Raw genomic sequence first — 26,986 nt, 5'->3', positions numbered from 1 at the left:
CGGTTCCGGAGATACGGCCGATTTAGTAAAGGTAGTTTTTCGGATTTGAAATTTTAAAGCTCAGAATGACAGATGACAGTTTTCAGGTTTAAAGATGACAGAATGACACGATTCTAGGAGGCAGTTCTAATAGGCTAAAATAGTTTGGATTAGATTATTTTAAACTAAGAGATTGGTTTTGGTACAGTGCTGGCGGTACTCACACTATATTTTGGACAGGAATGCGACTTCGTCACGGATCAGGTCAACCGGTTGGACTGGACTCCTGGCGGTTCTCTCGCCACAGAGGATCTCTGCCTGGTTCTGCTCACAGCGATTTAGGTCAGCTCTGCTAGTGGCACTGCACAGCGGTCTGGATCTCTGGTTCTGACAAAAGTTCTCGGCAAAAATTCAAACAGCTTGCCCGGCTGTTGAATAGTTTGCAAATGATTTAGAGGCCTGCTGAAAAAGGATTCAGCTTGTGGATTCAGGCCTCTCTACTACAAATTCTGGAGTTAATTTCTGGTCTCTGGTGATTGATGTATTTGAAGTCTAGATCTCTGGATGTGAAGTCTGAAGTCAAAATGTTCCGCAGAAAGTGAAAAAGAAAATCCTATCTGGCTTCCAGTGGCTCTTTTTATGTGTTTAGAAAGTGGGTGGGTCAGCTAATTCTGCATGCCCAACCCTCTCAATTTATCATTGGCCAGTTCCTCCTCTCTTCCTTGATTGGGGGAACTGGGTTGTGAGTCAGAGTGATGAGGTAGGTTTATGGTCAGAGGATCCTCCCCTTGTCAGATTGCACACAAATCTATTTCTGATCCAAATACATATTTATCTATGTACCATTTTTCTAATATTATACGTCCAGTTAACATATTTTCTGTAGCACCAAACCATCCGATCCCTGTCTTTGTAAGATGTCATGTCCATCCAGATCACGACCTCTAAACCTTTCCAGATTTTACACAAATGTGCACCCTCCTTCTACACACATTCCAGTAATCTACTAGGTCTCTAGCATAAACGCAGTGTCTGTAATATCAATAAATAGCGGGGTTTTGCCTCAGAACATGGTACAAAGTTGAATCAAGTCTTCGATTGTGGGTACATTTCTTAGATTAAGGTTCTCCAAATTGCACATTTTTGTGAGCTTAATACAATATTTTAGAAGCAATTAACGTAAACATATATTTGCTGCAATATGATTCCACAAAAGTGTCTGGGTCCGCCCCCAGAAACTTGGGAGTACCACATGTCTCTCCTCTCCCAGGCAGGGCTCTGTTTACAGTCCACACTGAAGATCAACATCCCCCATTCAATTGCAAGAGTCTACTGTGTCGGCTGAGGTCAGCAGGCCAGGGGGCCACTCTGCATTTGGTTAGCATGAACCTGTGATTTCCTGGGCTGTTGTGTGGGTCTCTGAGGTGAGTGGTTTCCCAGCCTCTTGGCCTGTTAATGCAATCAGATTGTCTCTGGGAACAGCAGGTGGTTAAGAGTTTTAATTAACCAGCGGGCCTTTGAAGTTTCCAGCTGTCTCAGGAGGCTGATTAGCTTCTGAAGTAGCAGTTCTCCTGTAAGAGTTTAGACCGCTAGCGCCGGTTTGGGACAAAGCTGGTACTGCACCCATTTTTGGGATCTGTCTTGAATTAATGCATTTCAATAGAGTGGTCTTTTGCTTGATAGTATAGGATCCTTGCTTAACATTGTTTTGATGGCATCCTTACAGTAGAGTGGTGATGTGGAACCCCCCACAAGAAGGTTGCATCTTTAGAGGGGTCTTGTGCCCATGATGTTAGCAACTTTTTGACATCAATAAAAACGGATTTTGAACAGAACCATCTTTCTTTGCACTGGTGGGTGGCAGAATAGGTGACCATTTTGGTGTGCGCAAACTGCGCGGTTCTCCTGGATTCTGGTGTGAATGTGGGCGGCGACAGCTCATCCCCACATCTACCCAGTCTATTTATTTAGTTTGTTCTGGGATAAAATAATGGGCGGCGACAGCTCATCCCCACATCTACCCAGTCTATTGATTCAACATTGTTCAAAACCCTTGACAGCGCAGAAGGTTCTGATACTGAGATATTGAACTGTACGGGTAACAAAAGAAACTAAAAGTACCAACAATCACTGGAAAAGAAGTTAGTACTGTGTGTTTTGACAACTAAAGTGAACTTCTGTTTCAAGGAGGAGGAAGCATATATTCTGACATAGGAAGTCTCTTATTGACAATCAACATCAACTTTGTTTCAAGGTGAAGGAAGCCTGTTTTGACAAGAGACTTTTCTATTGAGAATCCTTTTTGTTTCTTAAAGTCTTTGCCAGAGTGGTGTGATGCCAGATGAACCATTGAACTGTGTCCTCATGCCGTGGAAGCCAGAGTGTGCACAAGGCTTGAGCGTGCTGCCTTGTCCCGTGCAGAAAGCGTGGGCAAGGGAGGCCAACTGCTCAACTGACCTTGTTTCTTGAACACGTTTACTTTTATTGCATACACTGTCCCACACCATTTTGTATTTAGAAGTAAGGATTGGCAATAGGTTTACTAGCATAGGCCGTTTTATTTTGACAGACTCGACTACGACTGTGTTATTATTATTTGATGGTTGTAGCTTACTCCCATCCTTAGATTTAGGTTTAGATAGGCATTTAAACAACCTTATAAAATTCAACAAACACCCTTCAACTGTGTCTCATTTGTGTCGGTCAAGATTGATCAAGCCTTTCCTAACATGTGGTGGCATTCGTGGGATGCGGTCCAATTGAAACAAGTTGGGAACTCTGCCAGAATAGAAAAGACCTCCCTTCAAAACTGATCCTCCTGACAAAGTTAAGAGAATGCACTAACACAAATGAGAGTTACTTTCTACCCTTTAACCTCCCAAGCCCTTCTGCCTGTGAGGAAAGTGGTGGAGGGGAACAGGTATCATCTATTTTTTATCCGGGATTATAAGGCGCCAGGTAGAGATAATGTGATCATCTCCGTAGATTTATGAGTCAACATTCCAACTGACTGGCATTTATATTTTTATTTTGAGGTGCTGCCCCTGCTGTTCTATTTACGCAATTTGAAATGTATCTTTCTGAATTGTGCTCCCATTCCCAGACAACTCCACTGGCGTGAAGTATTAGGGACTCTGATGTATGAAGCCTTAGAAACCTCCCTTTTCCCTCATGACATCTATGGGTAAGTCCAACCCAGCTCTCATTCTCCAGTAAAGGAAACCATAGAGAGAGAATTATTTTGCCCCCAGTTCCACCAGAGAGACACCCACTTTACATTTCGGACCACCCATGAGACAAAAAGAAAGTGAGGACCTTACAATCATGATGCATCCCCCAGGCTTACAAAACCTTATTATATCATCTGACATGGGTGACCTCATTGGTGACCCTATCCTGTCTACTACACCATCAGAATTTTTGCGAGATTGGTCAAGTTCCCCAGGGGAAGGAAAAGAAGACTTTTCCAGACAGGAACGTAGAGATCAGGAAGAACATGAATCCTCCTCCCCAGAGACATCACTCAAAATAAAATATTCTAGTGATTCTGAAGGGAGCAAACCAAACCTTGCCCACGACTAGTACTAGGGAACCCTCTTCCTGTAGAAACATCTTTTAAAGACTTATCCAAAACTAAAGTCAAATGTGTGAAAAAAATTATCCAATCTTGTGAGAATTAAGAGGAGAGAAAATTCGGAAGGCCTAGAGGATAAAATATCAAGAGAACCAACAATTGAGAAAGATTAGGGAATAAAAGAGAGTAACAACACCCAAAACAAATTCTTTAGCCACCTGAATAATAACAGACGTGATTCTCTATCTGATGTTTATCTTCTATGGCTTCCCTAGAGGAATCTGAATCCTCTCAGTTAGAAAGGTGTTATTTTTGTGGGGACCGGTTCTATACTCTAAAATTCTGTCCCAGAAATATCAAAGAATAATTAATGGAAAAACACTTAAGGGAGGATGCAAACATCTTAGTTTTGTGGGGACATTTGTATGACCCTCCTGTCTCAGAAAACCCCAAAGAAGCTGAATCAGCCATCAGCATTATGTGCACTCAGGCTAAAAGGATAGTTCCTCAACAAACCAAAAGGGAACAGACCCAGGGTTCTTCAGAATGACCATGCTACTCATGTAGAGGGGTGGGGGGCATGCCACCCAGAATTGCCCTTTAAATAACATTCGGGAAAGACCTGGTGATCAAGCGTATTACCAACAATTACCCTCAGGCGAATCTTCAGCTAATGTTCCTGGGGCGGAAGGCCAGTGTTATAGGGGAAGGGTAGGTGAGAAACCTGAGGTGTTCTCCCGGGCTATTCCCGGGGATCCTTTGTTCAGGTGGCCAGGGGAGGGCCTGCCACCTCTTCCAAAGGCAACACAAACTCTCGAAGAAAAAGGCCTATATTCAAGGCCTCCTCTGGGGCCACTAACAGCATGGCTGAACTGTTCAACATCTGTAAGGAACTCGCCAGCCCTACTGCTGTTTCCACATCTCCTCCCCATCCCTAACCCTCTGCACTGCACTGGCCTCTCACCTCATAACCAAAACCTAGGATATCCTGTCCTTACTCTCCTCTTCACCCCTCCCTTCTCCCTCACTCACTCTCAGGCCTCCTTTGGCCCCTGTTTCCTCTTCCTTCCTACACTCGTCTTTCTCGCTCATATCACCGAATTAGGTCTCTAGACAAGTTCAATTTATGAAAGCCTCTTCCAAATAGGAACCCTCCTGCTCCTCCAGAACTATCAAAGACAACATTGCCTCCCTTGCTCCTGACTTGGCTGATTTCTGAAATCACTCTTTTGCCACTGGCTCCTACCCGCTACTTCTCAATTACTCCCATGTGCACCCTCTCCTCAAAAAGCCTCCTGCTGACCCTCCTGCCCGACTAGCTACTGCACTATTTCCATTACCCCCTTCCTGGTCAAACTGTTGGATAAACTGGTCCTCTCCCAACTTATCCAACATACTGAATCTGTTGGTTTTCTCAACTACCACAAGTTTGCCTTCATAGCAGCCAAAGGCATGGAAACTGCACTCTTGAACACCCATGAAGATTTGGTCTCAAGCCTCAATTCCAACTCTCCCTCCATTCTCATCCTACTTTCCTCTGCCGTTGATATGGTCAGTCTTGCCACCCTTAAAAATTGGGTCTGTGATACCCTTGGCATCCCAGACTTGGCACTGAACTGGTTGCCTTCCTTCCTCTCTGACCGACCATCCCAGGTTCAACTGGGTTGTTTTCTCTCTTCCACCACACTGTCCACCTGCAGCGTTCCGGAGGGATCTATCTGCTTGCTGTGGCTCTGCAACATATACCTTCCCCCTCTAGCTCATTTGATCTCTGCCTTCTCTCCTCACTTCCAGTGTTATGTGGATGACACACAGCACTCCTTCAAGCTTACCTCCAAAGGCTTTTCTTATTCCTCTCTCATGACTGACTGACTGCTATTCAGGCATGGTGTGCTCCTAACGATCTCTGCTTTAATGCCAGTAAGACTGAGATCCTTCTCATCTGGACCCCAGCTCCCCCTCATTCCTTCCTACTCTCTGGCCGCCCTCCATGGGCCCCCTCCCCACACCAAGAAGGCCCACTTTCAGCAGCACCTCCTCAGAGGCATTCTCCCTTTCCTCACCTTCCCCCAGAAACTCAATGATTCTAGAGCTCTGGTCCTCTCTAGGCTGGACCACTGTAATACCATCTTCCTCAATCTGTCTATACCCTTCCTTTACCCACTTCGATTAATCCTGAATCGGGTTGCAAAACATATCCTTGCCCTCAAGCTGAGGGGCTGCATCTCTTCAGCCCTAAAATCTCTCCAATGGCTCCCAGTTGAGGTATGATAGGTTATTAATTATGCGCGTAATACCCAGAGGTGTCTAAGCGCAGACGCAGGGATTGAACCTGTGTTGCTCTGCGACGTCTTGCTTCCAAGGCGAGCACGTTGCCCCTGAGATGTCCACCGAGACTCCTGAGGTTGCTGCAAGGATCAAGTTCACAACCCTCTGTATCATCCACAAGGCTTCCTAGGGATCTGGGACCATGCTACATCCAACTCTCTCTCCCCAAATACCTCCCTGCTAGAGCCCTTCGGTCTTCTAGGTCCAACTCTCTGCTTATCAGACACCTTTCCAAGCAAACAGTGGGGGGTAGATCTCTGTCTTCCGCAGGAGACTCCCTCTGGAATGGCATCCCTGCTCCTCTCAGACTTGAGCCGGATCTCCTTAAGCTCCTGTAGCTTCTCAGGACCCTCCTTTTTGATTCATCCTTCCCTCTCCCCCTCCCCAGCTAATTTCCCCCTCTGCCGCTTTTGACAGGCTGCCTGGGTCCTTCTAATTCGTACAGGACACCAGGCCGTCCTCGCCCAGTCTACCCCAGCATTTCAGTCTTCCCTGACCCCCCCCAACCTGCATTTGCTCTTGCAGGCTCCCTCCTGTGCACTTGCCTGGCTGGGCCTGCACCCCTTGAGCCCATCTAGCCCCTTCCTCACACTTAGCATGTGGTCTTCCATTCTCATGGCACTTGTCTAACTGGCCTCCTCCTAGCACTCGCCTAGCCCAGGGGTCCTCTTTCCCCTTCCTCCACCCCCACCCCAGCACTTGTGCACTCTCCACTCCAACTGTCACTTACTACCCTCCTTAGCCTTAGTGAATTCTGCTCTGACCACCACTTCCCCCTCCCCACTCCGCTGCACTTCTTGTTACTGCACTTGCACGATCGATGGAATTTAGGGAGGGAACGTTGGATATAGCATGGTCACAAGCCCCAGAAAGCCTTGTGGATGATGCAGAGCGTGTTGAATTTGATCGTTGCTGCCACCAGGAGTCAGATTTTAGGGCTGGAGCGAAGCAGTCACTAGGCTTGAGGCCAAGGATAAGTCTTGCAGTCCTATTCTGGATTAGTTGGAGAGGGCGTAGGGAGGAAGGAGGAACGAGGCAGATTGAGGAAGAGGCTGTTGCAGTATTCCAGCCTGGAGAGAACCAGAGCTCTAGAGTAATTGTGTTTCTGGGGGAACATGATGAAAGGGAGAATACCTCTGAGGAGGTAGAGCTGAGAGTGGACCTTCTTGGCAATGTCTGTGATGTGAAGTGAGAAGGAGAGAGAGGAGTCAAAGAAGACTCCCATGTTTTTTGCCTCATGATATGGTGAAGGGAGGGAGCCCAAGGAAGGCGGTCAGAGATTAGGAAGGAAGGGGCAGGAGTTCCAATGCGAAAGATTATAGGCTTACTAGCTTTAAGACAGAGATCATTAGCAGCACACCATGACTGTGTAGCAGGCCAATCGGGGATAAGAGTAGAAGCAGAGGAGATAGAGGAGGTCATCTTAAAGAAAAGCTGTGTGTCATTGGCATAACACTGAAAGTGAGGGGAGAAGGTGGAGATCAAGTGGGCAAGAAGGGCTAGTTAAATGTTGAAAAGCCACGGCGATGGGATAGAGTCCTGTGGGACTTTGCAGGTAGAGAGTGAGGTAAAGGAGATAAAAGGGCCCATTTGAACCTGGGAGGGCAGATTCAAAAGGAAAGAGTTCAACCAAGCCAGTGCCTGGTATGTGATGCCCAGGGTATCACAGAGACGATTTAAGGAGGTGGGCTGATTGACAGTGTCGAAGGAAGAGGATAGATCCGGGAGGATGAGAGCAGAAGGAGAACAGGAGTCTATATTAGAGAGCAGTTCATCACAGGTGCTCAGGAGGGCAGTTACCATGCCTCTGGATGCTCTGAAGACAGACTGGTGGTCATGGCAACAGCCAGCAGCTTCAGTGTGATGAGTAAGTTGGGAGATGGCCAACGTCTGTAAGTTTGCCCAAGAAGGGGGTAATGAAAATAGGATGGTAGTTAGCTGGGCAGGCAGGGTCCTCAGACAGCCTTTTTAAGAGGGGATGCACAGGGGAGTGCTTGAGAGGTTGTGGGAAGGAACTAGAGGCAAACGAGTGGTTGCAGAACTCAATCAATGAGGGAGCAATGGCATCAATATTGTCCTTGACAGCTCTAGCAGAGCAGGGAAGCACCTGTTTGGAGGAGACATTCATAGAGCGAACAGTCTTGATGACCTCATCTGGTGCAATGGGGTGAGAAGGAGGAGAGTAGTAGGGGGAGGGGCCAAGGGAGGCCAGAGAGCGAGTAGAGGAGGGAGTGAAGAGGAGAATGAGGACATGATGTCCTGAATTTTGGGAGGCCGAGGTCGTACATAGGGCCTGTGAAGGAAGAGAAGTAGAAACTGCAGTAGGGTTGGCAAGTTCCTTACAGATTTCAAAAAAGTTCTGCCATGTAGTTGGTGGCCCCTGAGATGCATGCTTGGATATGGGCCCACTTCTTGGACTGGATATCAGAGGATGTGCAAGAACCAACCATTTCCGTTCCGCATCTCTACACTTGCTTTCAGCGAGGCTAGGTCGGAATCATACCAAGTTCATGCGGCTCCTCTGGCAAGGGCAAGGATATCAAGGGTGTTGGAGATGGAAAGGTAGAGTTTAGCAAGGGCTGAATCAGAATGAGAGTCGAGAGCAGGAATAGGGGGAAGGATAAAAGAGGCAGCAAAGGTATCTACTGACACTCGCTTCATAGTTCAGATGACAGAGAAGGGAGCTGGCAGTGCTGGCAGAGACTTAGCCGGGGAGCCCAGGAGCTCGAGGTTAGAGGAGAGGAGAGAATGATCAGACCATTAAACAGGTATACTGAGAGGGTTAGAGAGAGAAAGGTCAGCTGAGATGAGCACATCCAGAGTGTGTCCAGCTGAGTGGGATGGACCAGAAGGAAGAATGGTGATCGAGAAAGGGGCACAAAGGTTGTGGAAAGGGTTGGCTCCATCAGGGGAATCAAGATGAATCTTAAAGTCTCTGAGGAGGAGAAGCTTAGAGGTCAGAAGGGAAGCAGTGAGGTCGTCCCACTCCGATAGAAAGAGGGAGACCATCCCTCTAGTAGCGAGAGTGATCTAATGGGTAGAGGAGATGCAAAGCTTGCAGACAAGACATACAAAGGAGGAGTAGGATTGAATGGGTATGATAGAAGCAGGGAATCCATTCAGGGAATACAAGGGCCACACTGCCCCCAGACAAGTTAGGCCTGGACTTGGAGAGGACTGTGTAGCCCTCAGGAAGAAGAGTGTCAAAAGCTGTGACATGGCTGGCACCAAACCACGTCTCGGTAAGCATGAGGACGTCAAGGTGAAAGTCTTGAAGGAGGTGACAGATGTCAGAAGAGTGTTTGACAGCAGAGCGAGATGTGAGGGCAGCTAAGTGAAGCTGGTTTCAGAGGCATTCTCAGAAATGAAGGATACGCATTGCCCCATACTGAGCACACACGGAGACTGGAGTAGGTGTTGCTTAAACTCATTTTTATCACAGGGAAGTGACCAGATTCAATACTGTGGAAGAAATGCAAAGCATGCTTGGTATGTCATGAAAAATGCAACCCAAATACGATAAACTAAGGCATGAGGGTTCAAAAGCTATAATGCTCTTTCTAATGTGGCACATTTATTTATTTTTAGCATTTTTAAAGCACACACACACCCTGCGGGCATCGAGGCGCTTTTACAGGAATTATTTGTTTTTCAGTTGCGAAATATTTATATTATTTTGTCTTAGTTGTGTATTTATAACAGGCTTAAATACCCAGAGGTTTCTAAGCGCGGACCCGGGGATCGAACCTGTGTTGCTTCGTGTCATCTTGCTTCCAAGGCGAGCATGTTGCCACTGAGCTACCCTCCCGGGACGTAGGGATTATTAAATGATGGGATATTGCACTTACAACGCAGGCGAATAGGGTCCATCTTATGTAAAGGACTCCAGCTAATATGAGACATGGAGCCTAACTCAATGCAAAGCCGGGATCACCAAAATAATGCATCACTTTATTTATTGAAATTTCTCACCCGTTACTTGCTTCCATGAGAGACAACACAGAGAGTTGGCACATGTGAACAATATATGGAAAGCTAAATAAAAGTGTGAGTTGAAAACCTGAAAAACGTTAATATTGAAGACGATTTGTGTTATTTTATTAAGTAAAATATTGATATGTGTTCAAAATTAAGCCTTTTTCTATTTTATTGAAATGTTGTCTGATGGGACTGGCTTACACTTTATCATTACAATATAGGTAAACAGGCCATTCCTGCAAGCAGAAGTATATACATTTTCAAATGGTTACACTGCTAAACTATTATGGACATTTAGGTTAACAGAACAATAGATTTGGGCTTTCCATAACTCAGGGTGAGCTTTAAGCCTGTGTGTTGTCTGGCATTCCTGCCCTTGGGGCAGCGCTCATTTGTCACATCAGAAAAAGCTATTACATTCCCAGGATAAAAGGCAGTGTGAACAGGGATTCCTAGTTAATGAGCACCCCCACCTTTGCAATTCCAAGGAGGGAATAGTCATGTAAAATACAAACTAAAATCAAACAAAATGAAATCCAGGGTGTTCGGAGATTGGGATTGGAAGTGACCAGATGGTCAAAGTTTAATTCTCCCCACTCTTAAAGTTCTAAGGAAAATCCTTGCGCTTAGCAGGTCACCTTTCAACTCTGACTGCAAACAATGGAGGTGCACTTTTTACCCATTAAAGTATATAACTTGCAGTTTGACATGTTGAAACACAGAAAACTATTCCTATAAAATGTCAACTCTACCAGTAACAATCCAGCCGAGAAGTGTGTTTTTAAATCTGGGAACCACCTCCTTAATATGACACTAGGGGGGTAATTCATAGAATTGAGCGCACTAGTGGCGTATGTGGCTGGCGCACAGAGTGCGCCTGTGGCAATCAGCGCCAGCCGCGTGCAACAAAACCCATTTTGACGCACAGCATATTCATGGATTTTAACATCCATAAACAGCTGTGGCGCAAATTGGCACAGCGACCCTGCAGCAGTGCCAGTTACGCCCCAACCCCGCTCCGTGTGCCAATAACATTGCACAAATCCAGTACATGGCGCAAAGGCCAGTGGACCAGCATACAGCCCCCCAATCACAAAAACGCACAAAAAATGCATGAAATTGCGTGTAAAACTCCCCGCGTACCCCTCGGAATACACGTACCCCACTTGCGCTAGTGAAATTGCGTGTAAAACTCCCGCGCACCCCAGAATACACGTACCTTACTCGCACCAGGACAATTGCGTGTATAAATCCACGCACACCCCTTGGAATACGCGTACCCCGCTTGCGCCAGCGAAATCGCATGTAAAACTCCTCGCGCACCTCGGAATACACCTACCCCGCTCACTCCAGTCCAATCACGTGTAGAAATCCATGCGCACCCCTCGGAATACGTGTACCCCGCTCGCGCCAGTGAAATCGTGTGTAAAACTCCCCGCGCACCCCGGGATACATGTACCCTGCTCGAGCTAGGCCATTTGCATGTAAAACTCCCTGTGCACCCCGGCTCCACGTACCCCACTCGCGCCAGGCCAATCGCGTGTAGAAATCCATGCGCACCCCTCGGAATACACGCATGAAGCCCATCCATCCTCCCCATGGGCTTCAGGCAGCCAATGAGAAAACCCACATTGTAACATGCACAAAACCAATGAGAGAAGGCCACACAAATGAAGTAAAAAATGAAAATGTATTATGTACAAAATAGAATGAATGAAACTAAATCAAATAAAAAATAAATAAGGAATAAAAGTCTGGATGTCTGAAATAAAGGAAAAAAAATGATGCTGAAATCAATAAAATCAAAAGTAAAATGGCTTCAGAGCGTCCGTCCATAAAACAAAATCCAAAGTTCAAAAAATATGCAAGAAATATAAAATCAAATCCGGTCCATAATTATATACAATTCAAAAATAAAGGGTCCATGAGCCCAACAATCCAAAGGAAACCTAACAAATAACCTACCTAATAAATAACTATTTACAAAAAGGTGGGGCATAGTCCATGCGCTCCAAAGGAAAAAAAAATAGAAAGGAAAACTACACCTACATAACTATTTACAAAGGCGGCAGGCCAGTCCCACGGTTTATTTCGTGATGTTCCGGGCCAGAGCATCATCGAACTCCAAGTCAATCTTCCGGAGGCAGGCCTGTTCCCTGGCCTCGAGGTCTCGCAGGAATGCACCCATGAAATCCCTCAACTCCCTGCGAGTTTCCTCGAGGCCCTCTGCCCACCTCAAAGCCCGGAACATCGAGTTCTCCGCCCTGACCATCCTCAGCCGTGCCCTCTCCGCCGCCGCCTCTCTGCATCTATTTGCCGGCCCAACCGCTGCCACATGGAAGATACTCCCAGTCCGGCGTCCTCCTGCCCCTCGGAGGATGCCTACCCCCGGGGTGTTGATGGCCCGAGCCATGATCCCTCCCACGCTGAGCCTGCGACGCAACTGCCTCTGCCACCAAGACGCGGCACCAGTCCCCTCGCTCCCGGATGATGGAATTTCCTGGGAAGGTGACTGGGCCTTGCGTCACCGGCCGGTGGAGGCATCCTTGCCGCTTTCTTCCACAGCGCCGTCTCCGCCCACTTCTTCACTCTCCGCTGTGTAAAGGGAGACATTGAACACAAGCATCAGGGTACTGTACAATAGTCCCCTAGACAGAAAGCAATAGCACATGAGTGGCACTGTCAAACATCACTTCCATCATGTCCCTCCACAACACATGGGTCAGTGCAGGCAACACACATGCAGGAACAGGCATGGCACATGTAACAAACATTGGCATCCATGTCCAAGGCACCATAGATACATCCAATGGTGGGCTGATACTCACATGCATCATGGAACATGCTGATCACATGCACACACATCACCGGAGGGTCATGCATCTTTCCCTGTATACCCCCAGGCACAGTGGATACAAGGATGACTAGGCTGTAACAGTGAATCAACATATCTTCACAGATATGTGTCATGCATCCATGGCGTTTACAAGTCACTCACACACTACTCAGACACCCAGACATGTGCACCATGCCTGTCCATGATAGGAGCACCCATCTCTCATACCTTTAACATGTCTGAGTACAGACACAGCCATACTTGACCCATGTCACACATACAGCCAAGTAGCTAACTACCACCACATCGCAACATGCAATGTTTTACATGGGAATGCATGGGCACTTACCGCTCAACTCCATATGGGCCTGCATCCTGAGCATCTGGTGGTGAAGCACTGGGTGAATGCGCTCCAGGTCCCTCATCTGCTGGGTGTTAAGCTGGTCCCTGGTGCCCCACTGCATCTGCTGTGTCTAAGAGGCACCGGGCCTTCTTGAGGGTCCTGGACTTGAGGTCCTCCCAGCGCTTCTGGACGTGTTTGATGTTGTGGGGTGCTACCTCCTCCGCGTTGATGGCACCCACTATGTCTGGCCAGATCCTCCTCCGTCCTTCCTTGTTGGCGCACGATGGTGTGAAGAGGGCATCATAATGCCCCAAAACTTGCTCCACCAGGATACCAACTTCCTTTTCACTGAATCTGGTAGCCCTGTGCCTCTCTGCTGGGGGGTTGGCACTGGTGCCGGATGTTGTTGCGTCAGACATGGCAACCCCCGAGGCAGGTGTGGGTGGGCAACTGGGTCCTGGGGCTGGGCTGTGGAGTGATGGAACACCAGTCGGGAGTCTTCTGTTCCAGCAGGAGTGGTCACAGCAACTGGACCCCTGCAGATGGCAGATGTGCAGGCACCAAATGGAAGGGCACAGTGGCAGCAGGCAGGTAGGCAGCAGCAGATGGCTCGAGAGAGGCTGGTCGGGGATCTGGGGGGCAGTAATTCATCCTTCTGGGCAGGAGTGTGGTCTTCCGTGTGTTGTCGCGTGGCCAGCTTGATACAGAGTGATTTGGCACGTGAAAATACAGCACGTCAGCGTGTATTTGGAGGAAAAGCCCTTAGCGCGTAAGCGTGTAAGTGACGTGACGCTCACGGGAGTTTCCTTCTGCATGTGTTAATGGTCCGTGAGGGTCTGCTGTGCGATGTACGTGCTTTCAGTGGACACCGATGCGTGTGTTTTTCCTAGTTTGGGGTTCACACGTGATTACTTCACAGCGGTTACAGTGCCTACGCATATTTATTTCCCACGCAGACGGTGAGTTGCGCACGCTATTGCTATTGCATGCTATTTTCCCACTGCAGGTGCCCCTGTTTGTCACGTACCCCAATTATTGGGGTCATAGTAGCCCACGTGTTGATCGCATATGCTTTTTTGTGTTCCTGGGTGCCACAGCTTACTGCGTGAGGTTTTTTTACACGCACGTGGGCTACAGGGGTTGCATATACATTTCTCTTGTATTTTTGGGGTGCCTGAGTGTTGCATGAACATAATTTATCCACAGGGTCCACAGGCAGCCTTGCAGGGGGACAGGGGTGCATCTACCATCAGGTACCCTGGGCCCTTCACCCCAATTGACCAGGACAACTGTTCAGTACAGCTCCCATTGGCATTGTTACATCCATGCCATGGTTGTGTGGCCATGGAAACCTATACCTGCCATATTCATAGCCGTATATACGTGTTTGATGTTTGTGCACACTTTTATACTGCGCAGGGATGCTACCTCCTGCCTTCGTGTGGCGGACGTGTTTAGTCCTGTGCGTGTCTTTTGGCGTGTGCATGTTTCCCCTATTTGATTCCATGAATACGTGTAGTTCGCTTGCGTGTGGTCGTTCCATGTATTTCCCAGCAGTACTTCGCCAGTAACGCCCTCATTTTCACGCGTTGTTCCCCATTCTGCGTGTTCCGCCCCGTGTTCTGCCCCCTTTTGGTGTGTGCACAGCGTTCAGGATGTTACAGTGATGTGTGCGCCCGTGTGCGACACCCGCGAATTTGGCACACATCCCGGGGAAAACACGCACAGGGCCTTCCATGAATCGCACGCCTGTGCTTGCTTTTTTACTCTTGTGCCAGCTAGCGCCACATATTTCGGCACACATTTGTTCCATGAATCGGCCCCATATTGTCTATGATTATTTAAATTATGAATGCAATTATTAATACACATAACATGAATACATAGTTTACATAGTTATGCCACATATGACATGATAGGTTATTTATAACATGCTTAATACCCAGAGGATTCTAAGCACGGAAACGGGGATCCAACCTGTGGTGCTCCGTGTCACCTTGCTTCCAAGGCAAGCATGTTGCCCCTGAGCTATCCTCCCAAGACAGTTGCGTGGACAGAGGGATTGGGATTACAAAAATCCATATTTTATCATTGTGGCATGTTGCTATGGTTCATTATAAAAGAACATCTTATTTTGCATTTGAAAAGTTAAGAGCAAATTGGGTCCCACTAAATATTCTAGTCACATGTATGGACATCATGATTACAATAAAGGCTGGGGATGAATTATACTGGAGTTTCTAATTGTGAAGTAAGCCAATGAAAATAAGTGACAAATCAAATAGTGTGAAATAAGCTTGGGAATTTTGCACATTTAAAAAAGGAGGAATACTCTGGTAAAGGCATTCTGACTTTGGAATCAAAAGCTACACAGAATGGAGTAACAACACATGTGCCCACAAGAGGAGTGCTCAATCTGGATCCATATGGAAGAACGGGCCTTGTCTGTGATAGATTCTGAATCAATTTACCCTGGAAAATTGTAGACGGCACCATACGAGAGCTAATGGTTGGGACTTCTCTGGGAACTATCAATGGTTTCTGCTGGCTCTGTGCTTTAGAATATTTCAATGTATGTATACAAATAATCCCCCACATGTAGATGGATAATCCCTTTAGAATGATTGCCCTTATCAGGTCCTAGGTTGGGAGGGAATAGGAATGTGGGCAGTAAGGGAGTGGACATTCCAAATAGAAAATCTTGAATATTTTGTGTGAAATGCAGCAGTGTTTCCCAATATATGTAAACCCCTGTAGTATTTGACTCCACATAGACCACATAGCATGTCCTCCGCTCGGAGTGCAGGTGCTGCTAAAATATTATTGATAGGAATCGAATTTTATAGTTTGTTGGTATGAATTACATCCTGTTTTTATTGTATTTAAAGCTATGGAGGTTTACAGCACCATATTTACATGGGAAATGTTATGGATGAAACATTTCTCTAACTGCAACACTGATAGGTGATATTGGGGAAAGCAGAGTTCTTTTCAATCATTTTCCAAGTAACACTGCATGTAATTTGAAAATATTTATTTGAAGGAAACATTTTCATACACAGACTGACAAGTTACACAATTGCAACTTGTATGACTATTGTTATTCAGAACATCTATATATGATAGGGTGGCACTAGTCACCCTAGAGTTAAATTGAAACCTATCATCCATAGGAAATGCAAACATTCTAAGACTTATAACTTTTTAGCCATAGGACAAATCAGCATGACATTTTAAATTCCTAATCTGGGTCCGGGACCCCCAGAACTGGAGAATTCTGTTAAAATTTGTTTCACGGTTCAAAAGATATGAAGGTTGTGTTTTTCACTTTTCCATTCAGTTTCCCATAGTGTAAATGTCCAATTATTTCTCAAGCGCATAGCCAAATAGCTGGACGGGTTTGTGCCGAATAAGAAACAAGTCAGGAAAAAAGTGCTCAAAGGAAATCTTTTGTTGGTTTGCCATGAATCCGTCCAGTATTTATTCTTTTTAAATTTGGCATAGAGCAGGGTGCCCATGTACCCAAAATGTGCGACCTATCTTCCATGATGCATTGCTAGTGCCAAGAATTTTCATGTTTGAAAATCCCCCATTACAAAATCGATTCCATAACTTGATATTCAAATGTGCCCTAAAATGAAATTAGGGGTGTAAGTAGGAATGTATTGAGGCCAGGGATCATGTGGGCACGGTAGGAAAGGATGATTTGTGAAGGTTTGGGGCTGCGTAGTTTTGTTTATTTACTTTTTCATCCTTTTTACGAGTGATACTTCCAAAACTAATATATACTTAGATTTGGCAATCGCTGTGATTTATGTTTAGGGGGAGAGCATTATCTTAAGTGAATTTAGGGGGCAATCTGTTTTTTTAAATATAAATACATTACAGTGATTGCTTCCTAAATTAACTTACAATGTGTGGGAGGCATGTATTAAGGGGCTATCTGAGTTTTTGGGGTGTTAAAGGTGTACAAAATGCTTACATTTTCTTAATTCTATAAAAAGTGTGCAACGAAAGACAAGAGGAAGTACGTGTTTACTATATTCTTTGTTTTGATTTGACAAGCTTTTTCACGTGATGATCTTGATTCATGCGTGACATCAGCAGGTAAGATATCTACATGATTGCACCTTCCCTCTTCTTCATCACAGTACCTGGTTTGTAATTCTACCTAAACTCCTATATCCCTCTTCCTTGTCCCAGTACTGAACAGTGATCTTACCTATATACCCCACATCCCTTTTCCTTGTCACGCTCACCAATAACTCCACCTCACTCTTCTTCATCACAGTACTCACTCATCACTCGTCCTCATCACATTACACCACTGCTACAACCTCAGACACTCATGAGTCCCACACTACTGCCACATCACTCTTCCTTCTTCAGAGTACCCCCCTACCACCAACTCACTCTTCCTTGTCACCATCCTCACTATGACCATCTCACTAAACCTCGTCACAGTCCCCCACTACCACCATCTCACTCTTCCTTGTCACAGTATCCCATTTCCACCAAATAACTCTTTCTCATCGAAGTACCTCACTACAACCAGCTGATAGTACACATTCACTAATCCCTTCTTATATATAGACAGACAAAAATGCAATACTTGATAAACCTGAAGTTGCATAGCTGAAAGACAGATATTGATAACAAATGATTTGATATCAGTATCAGAAATAAAGACAGAATTACAGGTGGTTGAAGGTATGGCATAACAAACCCCTTGTAATTTAGTGAAAATATTTAATTGAAGCACCGTTAAGGTGAAACAGTCTGATGCAAGAAAACCCTTGAAATTCAGTGAAAAAAAAGTCTTTAAGGAGCTGAGTTAATGATTCAAACCCCCTGAAATTAAGCAGGTGTTGTAAGTTATGCCACCTTAACTAGGAGCCCCTCATTGTGCAGCCCCTGAGAAATGTAATGACATCACATATTTCATCACTGATGACATCACATATGACCTCACTTAAGGCATTATCAATGATATCACTGGTACACCAGATCATGCAAGCAAATAAGAGATGCAACATTTTAAATGCATGTAAGGGTGGATTCAAGTGCACAGCTTGATTGGAGTTTGCATTTAAACTACTGTGCATTTACAACCAGGGTACTCTCACACACCAGAGTTACTCTGTTTTTAATGAGCATTTACCATGATGCAACACTCTAGTACCTTTTTCACTTGGTCGTAGAAACATTCCTCTATGCAAAGAAGACATTTGGGTAGTACAAGTAGGACTTTGCACCAGACTACCAAACAATACAACATAAATGAGAAGGAACAAATTCAGAAATCATTTAATCTTCATATATCAGACTACTTACTGTCAGTATAACAAACCAAAAGGAAGGCCTTCAACATCAGGTGGCCTGCAAAGGTCAATCGTGTCAAAAACCCCTTTGAAGTGTTGAATATACATAGTTATCATGACTAGAGTCGCTATTGTACTGGATGGATGAAAGTTGTCATTGTTTTAGTGCCAGGGTATGAAGCTGGCATTCCACTATTTGCTTTATATTGTGACTTCCTTGATACCTCACCATTACCTATGTTGGGTAGGGATAGTGGAAGTTGTAATGAATAACCACTAGAGATGCAAAACTGTATTGAATCTGACATTGCAGATTGCTCTTTGCTAGACCACATTTCTGTAGCTCCCCAAACATTATTTACAATGCTTGACAACTGTTTTTAGACCTTCAGAAAAGACAGGATATATTGCATCTGTGCTATATCTTCAAATACAGTCCAAAATGTTTCCCAATGGCTGGTACTTACCAGTAAGGTCAGGGAGGAGGTCATAGTTGGTGTCCTACTTGATTTCTCAGATGTCATCACTGATGGCATCTGACGTGTCCTAAGTGATATCATATGTGATGCCATCAGTGAGGACATTTTTGATGTTATCAGTGTGCTTAGGGGCTGCACAATGCGGCCCTCATATTTAAGGTGACATAGCTTCCAACACATTCCAAATTTCAAGGGTTATGTGGCATTGAATCAGCCATTTAATGTCACTTCAACTAAATCTTTCTCACTGATTTTAAAAGTTTGGTTAAGATGGTCAACCCATAGGAAGAACACTTTTTTGACGTCTTATAACCTTGACACCACTTGATGAATCCTCTCCAAACTTTGTAGAATTAATATATGTCCACCTCTGAATGAGTATGCATTTGGTGTGGTTTCGTCAAGGGGTGCAAGGTTATAGGGGATCCCAAAACTTTTGAAATCCTCCTAGACATAATGGAAAAATGGGCAAAAAGTAGGTGGAAAACAGTGATATCTGTGTCCGGTTTCTGGCCTTATTTCCCGATTCAGTGTACAGGGACATCTCTGGACCAATCAGAGAGCCACATGATGTTTGAGGACATCGTACGCGCCTTCTGGTTGGTCAATTAAAAAAACATAAGGTGCATCAAAACATTTGAAACAGATGCCATGTTGTATTCTCGGACTGCACCTGTAGTCCACAAACATTGCAGTAAGAACTTATTAAATAACACAATATTACACTTGTCAAACTAATGAAACAAACTCTGTGGAGGTGAAGGGTGATGAGGATCGGATTGGATATGGCCCTAGAAAGCACAAAATCTGGTGTTTTTTCAACCCCAAAGTCCACAAACAGTTCAGATGTGATGTTAGCGTCCATCCATATTTCTGCATTATAGGGTTGGTGAAAAGCAGTTTTTGGATTGCCTATAACTTTGGTTGGCACCACTCAATGGAAATGCATGACACTTTGTGATATGTAGACCCAACCCTGAATGGTTCTTCAATGTTTTGGTGCTGTTTCACCAGGAGGGGGGCAAAATTGGAGGGGGGGGTCCCAAAATATCAGACATGCTTATAAATTAGGTGTCATTTGATGAATGTGCCCAAATGTTTGCAAAATATTTTAGAAAGTGATTTGAATGTTTTTGCAAAGTGTGGTGGTATTTTGTCAAGAGGGAACACAATGAGAGGTGGGGTATCTACAGTTTTAGATGGCATATAACTTTGTTGCAGTTTGATGAATATGCACAAATGTTTGCAGAAGGATTATAGACCTAACCTTGACTGTTTGTGCAAAGTCTGAATGGATTTTGTCAAGGGGGGACTAAGTTATACCACTATTTATTGTACCTATATTTTGACACTTTTTTCAAACAGAAAAAACGGACGGATGTGCAGCAAACTTGTGGAATACCTTTGGTGACTGAGGTATAGCCTGTAGCCATGGCCAGTGAGCACCAGAGACCGTCAAAGGGGTTAAAGTGGGCATGGCCATGAGGGACCGGCTATGTGGTAATATGTTTGGAAATCGGGATAGGTTTGAAAGGGGTAAAAATATCTGCTTGTGGCTACAGTCAGAAGTGCTGGACGGGATTGCAGCAAACATGCACATGGACCTGAATGCTTGCTTTGACAAATCCGTCCTGTGTTTCATTTTTTCTAAGGTGTCAAAATATAAGTACAAACAATAGTGATAGAACTTTTGGGTCCTGGGCAGTGTGCCTGGCCCTAGGCAAGGCCAAATGCCTACTCTGATTTGATAGCAATATTCTAAACAGAACCCCTTATAGCGACTTTTCAACAGAATTGTTGTCATATGTGAGGACATCAGTAATGTCTTTCATGCCCTTGGTGTAAGTCTTGGCAGTGCATGGTGGTAGCACGAGCTGTTGTTGCATATGGTACCATAACTGGCAAATGTATTTGTTTTGATTTTAAACTTGCAACCATAATGTCCCTTTAACAAAGTTTCTCCAATGAATTTTATAGGTTTTCAATAATGCAACTTAAACATAATGTCCTAACAGCATTTTTTCAGTATATTTAATAGGTTTTATTAGTGCAACCTAACCATAACTTCCCATTAACAAAGTTCTTTCAGTGAATATATATATATGTGTGTATATATATATATATATATATATATATATATATACATATATATATACATATATATATATATATATATCTCCAATGTGCTATCAGTCACCTTTTTTATGTCTACCGTGATCAAGCCACAGGTGTGTGGTGAAACACGTCAGGCTGCCAGCTGACATAGATGTGATTGGGAAAACCGCATTTTAAACTGCATAATGTGCAAATGAAGGTTAGTTTACTATTTCAACCCCTGCAGTTTGCAAGTTGGCTTCTGTTTTGCTGCAACAATTTGGAAAGACTGTGAAATTCACACATGGAAGTGCTGCTTGGGAGATGAATTCATGCAGGTTATTATTGTTTTTGCATAGAAGCTGCCTGTGAATGTATAACATTGTGGTTACTTTGCCTGCTTAAAACCAGGGAACCACCTCTGCATTGTTTTTACTTTAATTAAACAAACTATTGATTCCTAAAACATCCTATTTCTTGTCCCCAGAATTGTGGAGTGGTATTGTATGTTAAGGGACATATCTGCACTGTCCATTTAGTGAAAGAAATGACATATCAATTAGCATACCTTACATGCATCTAGCATTCATTTATATTAATTACAAACATGTTTCATGGCGGTCTAAACAGGTGAGAGGACGGAACTGGTGGAGAGAGTTGTAATCGCCTGATCACCCCAGTTGAGTTACCAAGTTATTTCTTAGTAGAGAAACAGGAAAGCCTTTGCATCAAGCAAGTAAAATTAAAACAAACCAATCACAGCCTTTGTCATCACATTTCTGTGGTTTGGATGAGGGGTGTGATGTTGGTAACAACCGTTTGGTTCTAGTCCTATTGCCCTTAATACAGTAGGTGGAGGTACCTTGTGAACACCTTTCACACTGCACACTCAGCGTGGGTAATAACCATCAGGCGGTGGGAGAAATGATCTGACTCTGCATCTAGCTTGGTCAAATGTATTACCAGGTAGCACCATAGCTCAGCATTAGAGATAACCCAATTATACCCTTAATAGAATAAGGGGTTGCACTGACAGCCTTTCATGGTAGAGGTGTGAAGCATCCAGACCTGCTTGATTTTGACAATGGAACCTGGAAGGTAGTTTGGGCTGGTTGCATACGGGCATGCCATAGTGTTGCTGTTCCACCTATCACATACTTTCTTCCCTGTATTTTGTAGGATGTTGTAATCGGGCAACATCTAATTCAGAGGAACATTCGACACACCCCAAACTAGGCGCACACAATTTTCCCTTATTTAAAACAATTATATTTATGAATTTGGGAACCCTAATTTTACGGAGCTGATTCCTTTCCGACTCACATATAGACTCACATATATTTAGGGATAAGAAACACACAGAAGGTATATTTATTAACCAAATAGAAATAATTTAATCAATGTACAGATGAACAAGTCCATGATATGTCAATGATGAAAAATAATCAACACACAAATCACCTCCGTTTTCAATGTTACAGTTATAGAACTAGAGACTTTTATAACACACACATCATCACTTATATGTTTTATTTAAACTGTGCATGCATGCACCATTGTTTAAAAGGGGCCAGAATAAGATTTGCATTGTATAAACGAAAAAAAAAATATGAAAACCTTCCTGCTTATCCAATTCTCTGTACCTCTGTACTTCTGCTTTATTGCAAATAGATACCATTACCTTACTCAATTGACCTTTCAGAAATGTAACAGCATTTTTTAAAACCCACTTTTAACAAACCACTGACCTTCCTTTACGTAAACGGATTCTAGAAAGGAAAGTGTAGTTCAACATGTGAGTAGGCAGGATTCCATTCAGTGATGTTTCTATTTAATAATCTCACTTTCGATTGGGCAACTTAAAAACAGAAAAATGGGTAGCAAATATCACCCTCTCCCTTTGATCTTGAGCAACTCAGCATTAATAACAGTATTCTACTTGATGGCCTATCCAAGAAGTGACTTCAATTACGTTAATTGTCTATGGGCCTCATTACAAGAAGGGTGGAATGGGTTTAACAGTGCTGGTAATCATGCCGGCGTCGTTAAAGCCATTCCGTCTTATTACGATGTTTTACCAGGCGTCCATAGTGGGTCCCGCGAGGGGACCAGGGAGCTAACAATGGGCCCGTTATTAACTGGCCTGTTAGCTCCCTCCCCGTTCCCATTGAGCCCTATGGGGGCTCGAATGGGGATGGGGAAGGACCGGGTCCGGGTTCCCTGAAGGAGGAAATAACTGGCCCTCCAAAGTTGGAATGGCCTGGTATTTCCCGATTCAGGAAACCCGGACCCAGACACGATTTTGGAGGCAGCCCTGCCCTTATTAAGGGCAGGGCTGCCTCCAAAGTCATAATGAGGCCCTATGTATGCACACAGTGAGATGTGCTATGCTCTTCTGTGCTTGTACACTGCACAGAACAGGAGCACAGAGATCTCCCCATATATACACCGTAGGATATATTGAGTCAAAACTATAATTCCAGAAGCACATATGCTAATGGAATATTTACTTATTTCCCAGTATGTAAAGTCAAGTATAGCTCTGCTCAGGATGTTTCCCCCTTCCTCTTATACTCAGATATGCATTTCTTTTGGCTGTCTCACAAACATGTGGGCACCCTTTTAGGGACTGTTTCAATTCCCCCCCCCCTATTAACAGGTGGGCATCAGTCAGCAAGATGGCATCAGCTTTTCTCCACAGTCTGTCTGCTGTCTCTCACTTACAGGGCTCTGACAATAATCCACAAGCGTCTGAAAGGAAATCAATATATTCCTTCTCCATCCTGCTGTTATGCTTTCTTCTTCCTTTGCATCAGTCAGTGAGTGTGCAAGTTGGTCTCTCCATATTGTTTGTATAGAATATTTTATAGACCAAACTCTCCTTTTTGAGATGTGTGTAATTTTGTCAATCTAATTGGTCAATGTATGTGATTGGATAGTGTTCCAAAAGTAACATCATGGTAGACATACCTCCCCATGGTCAGTGGGCATATTACTGAAGAGGACAGTCTGATGGGAGTTGAAGTTACATCTATAGCCAGTTTCCCTCCAATTTGATGTGATGGCATCTCAGTGATGTCTTGCATTGAACATTGCAACATTCTGTAATAGTAAATTGCACACATACCACCACTTTAATGATGAGCTCACTAGATTGCTCTTTCTTGCACGAATCAAACAACAACATTTTCATCATGATAGCATAATTGGTTTATGACTACATATTGTGGCTTACAATGTGTCTATACTTTTCTGCAGAAAACGTTTCCATCTCAAAGCAACAGGATCATCCCTGCAAATGCTATTATATATGAATCTCTGATGTGCACCTTTTCTGTGGCACAAAATGAAAATTCTCCTAGATGGCATACTTAAAAAACACATTAAAATAATTATTATTGGTCCATCTAATAGACATTTCCCAACTGAACGCTTTACAAAATAATACAGCTTTAGCTTACTGCACCATTCTGGTTGGGAGATATCACCAGAAATATGAATACAAAATAGCATTTTTTCTTTATCCAAAACATTACAGGGCATCAGAATTGGGTCAGTTAATTATAGAGAATCTGGTGTTTTTAGTAATTTGGCTGTAAGTTAAGGCTAACATGTTTTTATAACTTCAGATTTGCAGCGGTACAGTCTTTGAGGTTTGAAGCTTTTGGGTGTTTTATGATCTCATTCCTGCCCCTCTTGGAATGCTTCTTGGGTCTTACAGATTCTAGATAAACATTTTGTTTATCCAGGTATCTTTTTTCTTACTTCAGGAATGTCTGGGAGATTTAAATAGCACATTGAAGAACACTGATCCACTGGTCATTCTGAACTCCTGTTATTCTTTTAAAAAGATAAGGCCACTACACACAGATGCAGCCCATAACCCCCCCCCCCTAGAATTAATTTCAAATTCGGCCACCTAGTGACTTTATCCCAGAGACCATCATTATCTTTATTGCAGAGTTCCAGACAAATTGTATCTCTTTGAGAGGACAAGGCAGATCAGTCTGTTGTATTACTTGGGGACAATTGATTTGAACAGAATATCAGATGTCAGAGTTTAGTCCTCCCATCATATGAATTTGATCTCATCCTCAATTGCCTTTTAAATGCACCTGTTCTTGTTTACCCTTCATTTCCATTATCACCCAACATGGCAGTTTACCTATTGTATTGGCTTATCACACTCATATTAAAGGTCCATATTTCCAACATCAGTAGGTTTTCCTAATCAAACTCTTCTTTTCTGTAAAGGAAAAATCAGTTGAACAAGCATATTTGGTTGTCCTTGTCACTTTACAATATTATTATTTGCACCTCGGAGTGAACAGGTCTACATTTTAATAAAAGTTGCAGAATGCTTTGTTTGTCTTTGGAAATGCTTTTCTGCCAAACGTCACAAAAACGTATGTTTTCCAACTGCTGGGTGCAGGCCGTAGTTTACATGTTTGTTTTGAACATGGCACCTTGCTATGCATATTTTATTTGAATTGGAATTCCCAACAATCTGCAGCCTTTTACAGTAGGCCATACATTCATTTTACACATGCGACTACATCAAGACCTGGGGAAACAGGCAGGTTGTGAGTGGGGTGATCTGATGCTTTCCGTCTTGCTCTGATTTACAGCTCGCGTGGACCACTGTATCTGCCTTGCTTGAACTGAATTGCAATGCTCTTCCCATTGTGCCTGTTGTTTCCTTACCATGCAATCTACACAAGTAAATGAATATGTATGATTGCGCTGGATCAGACAGCCAGATGCAGCAGATCACTTCATCATAAGGATGAAGAAAGCACCCAATTGTAATGCTTTCAAATGCAGTTTTTAATCAGTGTATGTACTCAGCTTCTCTAGAATGATATGGTAACATTTGGCACATTTTGGCTTGTGACTCTCCTAAGCCAAAATTGAAAGTGAATGATGTGGTGGAAAGTAGAGAGCTGTTGGATTTAAAATAAAATTAAAAAATAACATGCAAGGGAATTAATAAGTGTTATTTAACACGCTCCAACTTTTATCCAAGTAAAATAAACCTGCATACAATCACAAGACATCTACAGAAAAAAGTAATATTGCAGAAGTTTGCAGAGCTTGTGCTGTCATTATGGCCTTAAATGTAGATGGATTTGCTCAGAATTATGGTATCTAAAATATTGTATTCTACTGTTGTTTTGTTTCCAAAGGTGTATTGTCGAGAAAGCAGCAGATGGAAATTCCCTTTTCAAGCTCACAATCTCAGAAAAGGAGACTGTGGTTAATTACCGGACAGTAAAAGGACTGCAGCAGTCAATAAGAGTGCTAACTCAGGGAAGAACTACTGTTCATCAATGGATTCACCTTACTGTGCAGGTAAGTGAACGAGAACCAGCAAATATTGTTTGGATTCACACAAACCGCTTTGATATTTCATCAATAACTTTTTAAAATGCAGAAGTGAACATGTTTCAGAAGTCAGAAAAAGTCACACAAAGGACTCACTTCATTGCCAATTATTTTATCAAATCGGCATCCTTATAGGATTTTACTTAACATATGCTTTCTTCTTTGGGCAAAGATCATAAGCATGGGACCCAGATCCTATATTAAAACAATCCAGCTGTGGAGGATCAAGCTGGGGATTCTCTACACATAAAAACCTTCCTTGCGTACACAAATTACAAAAAGAGGAAGCTGTCTGGACGCTAGGGGCCTTCACTTGCTTTGCTGTAGGCCTGAATGTCAATACCCAATTGTGAAGTGCTTCAACACCCACTGCATCCTCACTACTGTAAATAATACAATGTCACAATTCTTCTCAAAATTATTGCATGACCTAAATATCGCTAACCATTCAGAAATCTAGACCCCTTCCTACCGGAACACCATCCTGGAGTCAATCCAGAGCATACCAATGTTTTTGCAGTTCAAGAAGAAACTACAGACCTTTCTTTCCAGTCAATACCTTTATGCCTCCAAAGTTTCCTGTGTTCCAGAATCACATCTCCCACCATGGCTGGAGCGTTCCATGCCACATACTGAAACTTCCTTACCTCATACATTACCCTCCGTGCT

At 43.8% G+C, this 26,986-nt stretch overlaps 1 protein-coding gene across 1 annotated transcript in view; it reads left to right on the top strand.

Moving 5' to 3' along the window:
• USH2A (usherin) overlaps positions 1-26,986 on the top strand; it is a 4,817,015-nt gene that overhangs the window by 52,258 nt on the left and 4,737,771 nt on the right. Inside the window, exon 3 of the mRNA XM_069608572.1 lies at positions 26,119-26,284. Coding sequence (XP_069464673.1) covers positions 26,119-26,284 — 166 coding nt within the window. The remainder of the gene's footprint in view (positions 1-26,118; positions 26,285-26,986) is intronic.

This window comes from Ambystoma mexicanum, chromosome 4q, assembly GCF_040938575.1.
Source record: "Ambystoma mexicanum isolate Mex_15411 chromosome 4q, UKY_AmexF1_1, whole genome shotgun sequence".
Lineage (NCBI taxonomy): Eukaryota > Metazoa > Chordata > Amphibia > Caudata > Ambystomatidae > Ambystoma > Ambystoma mexicanum.
Note: the sequence above shows the minus strand (reverse complement) of the source record. Positions and strands in the feature narration are given on the sequence as shown.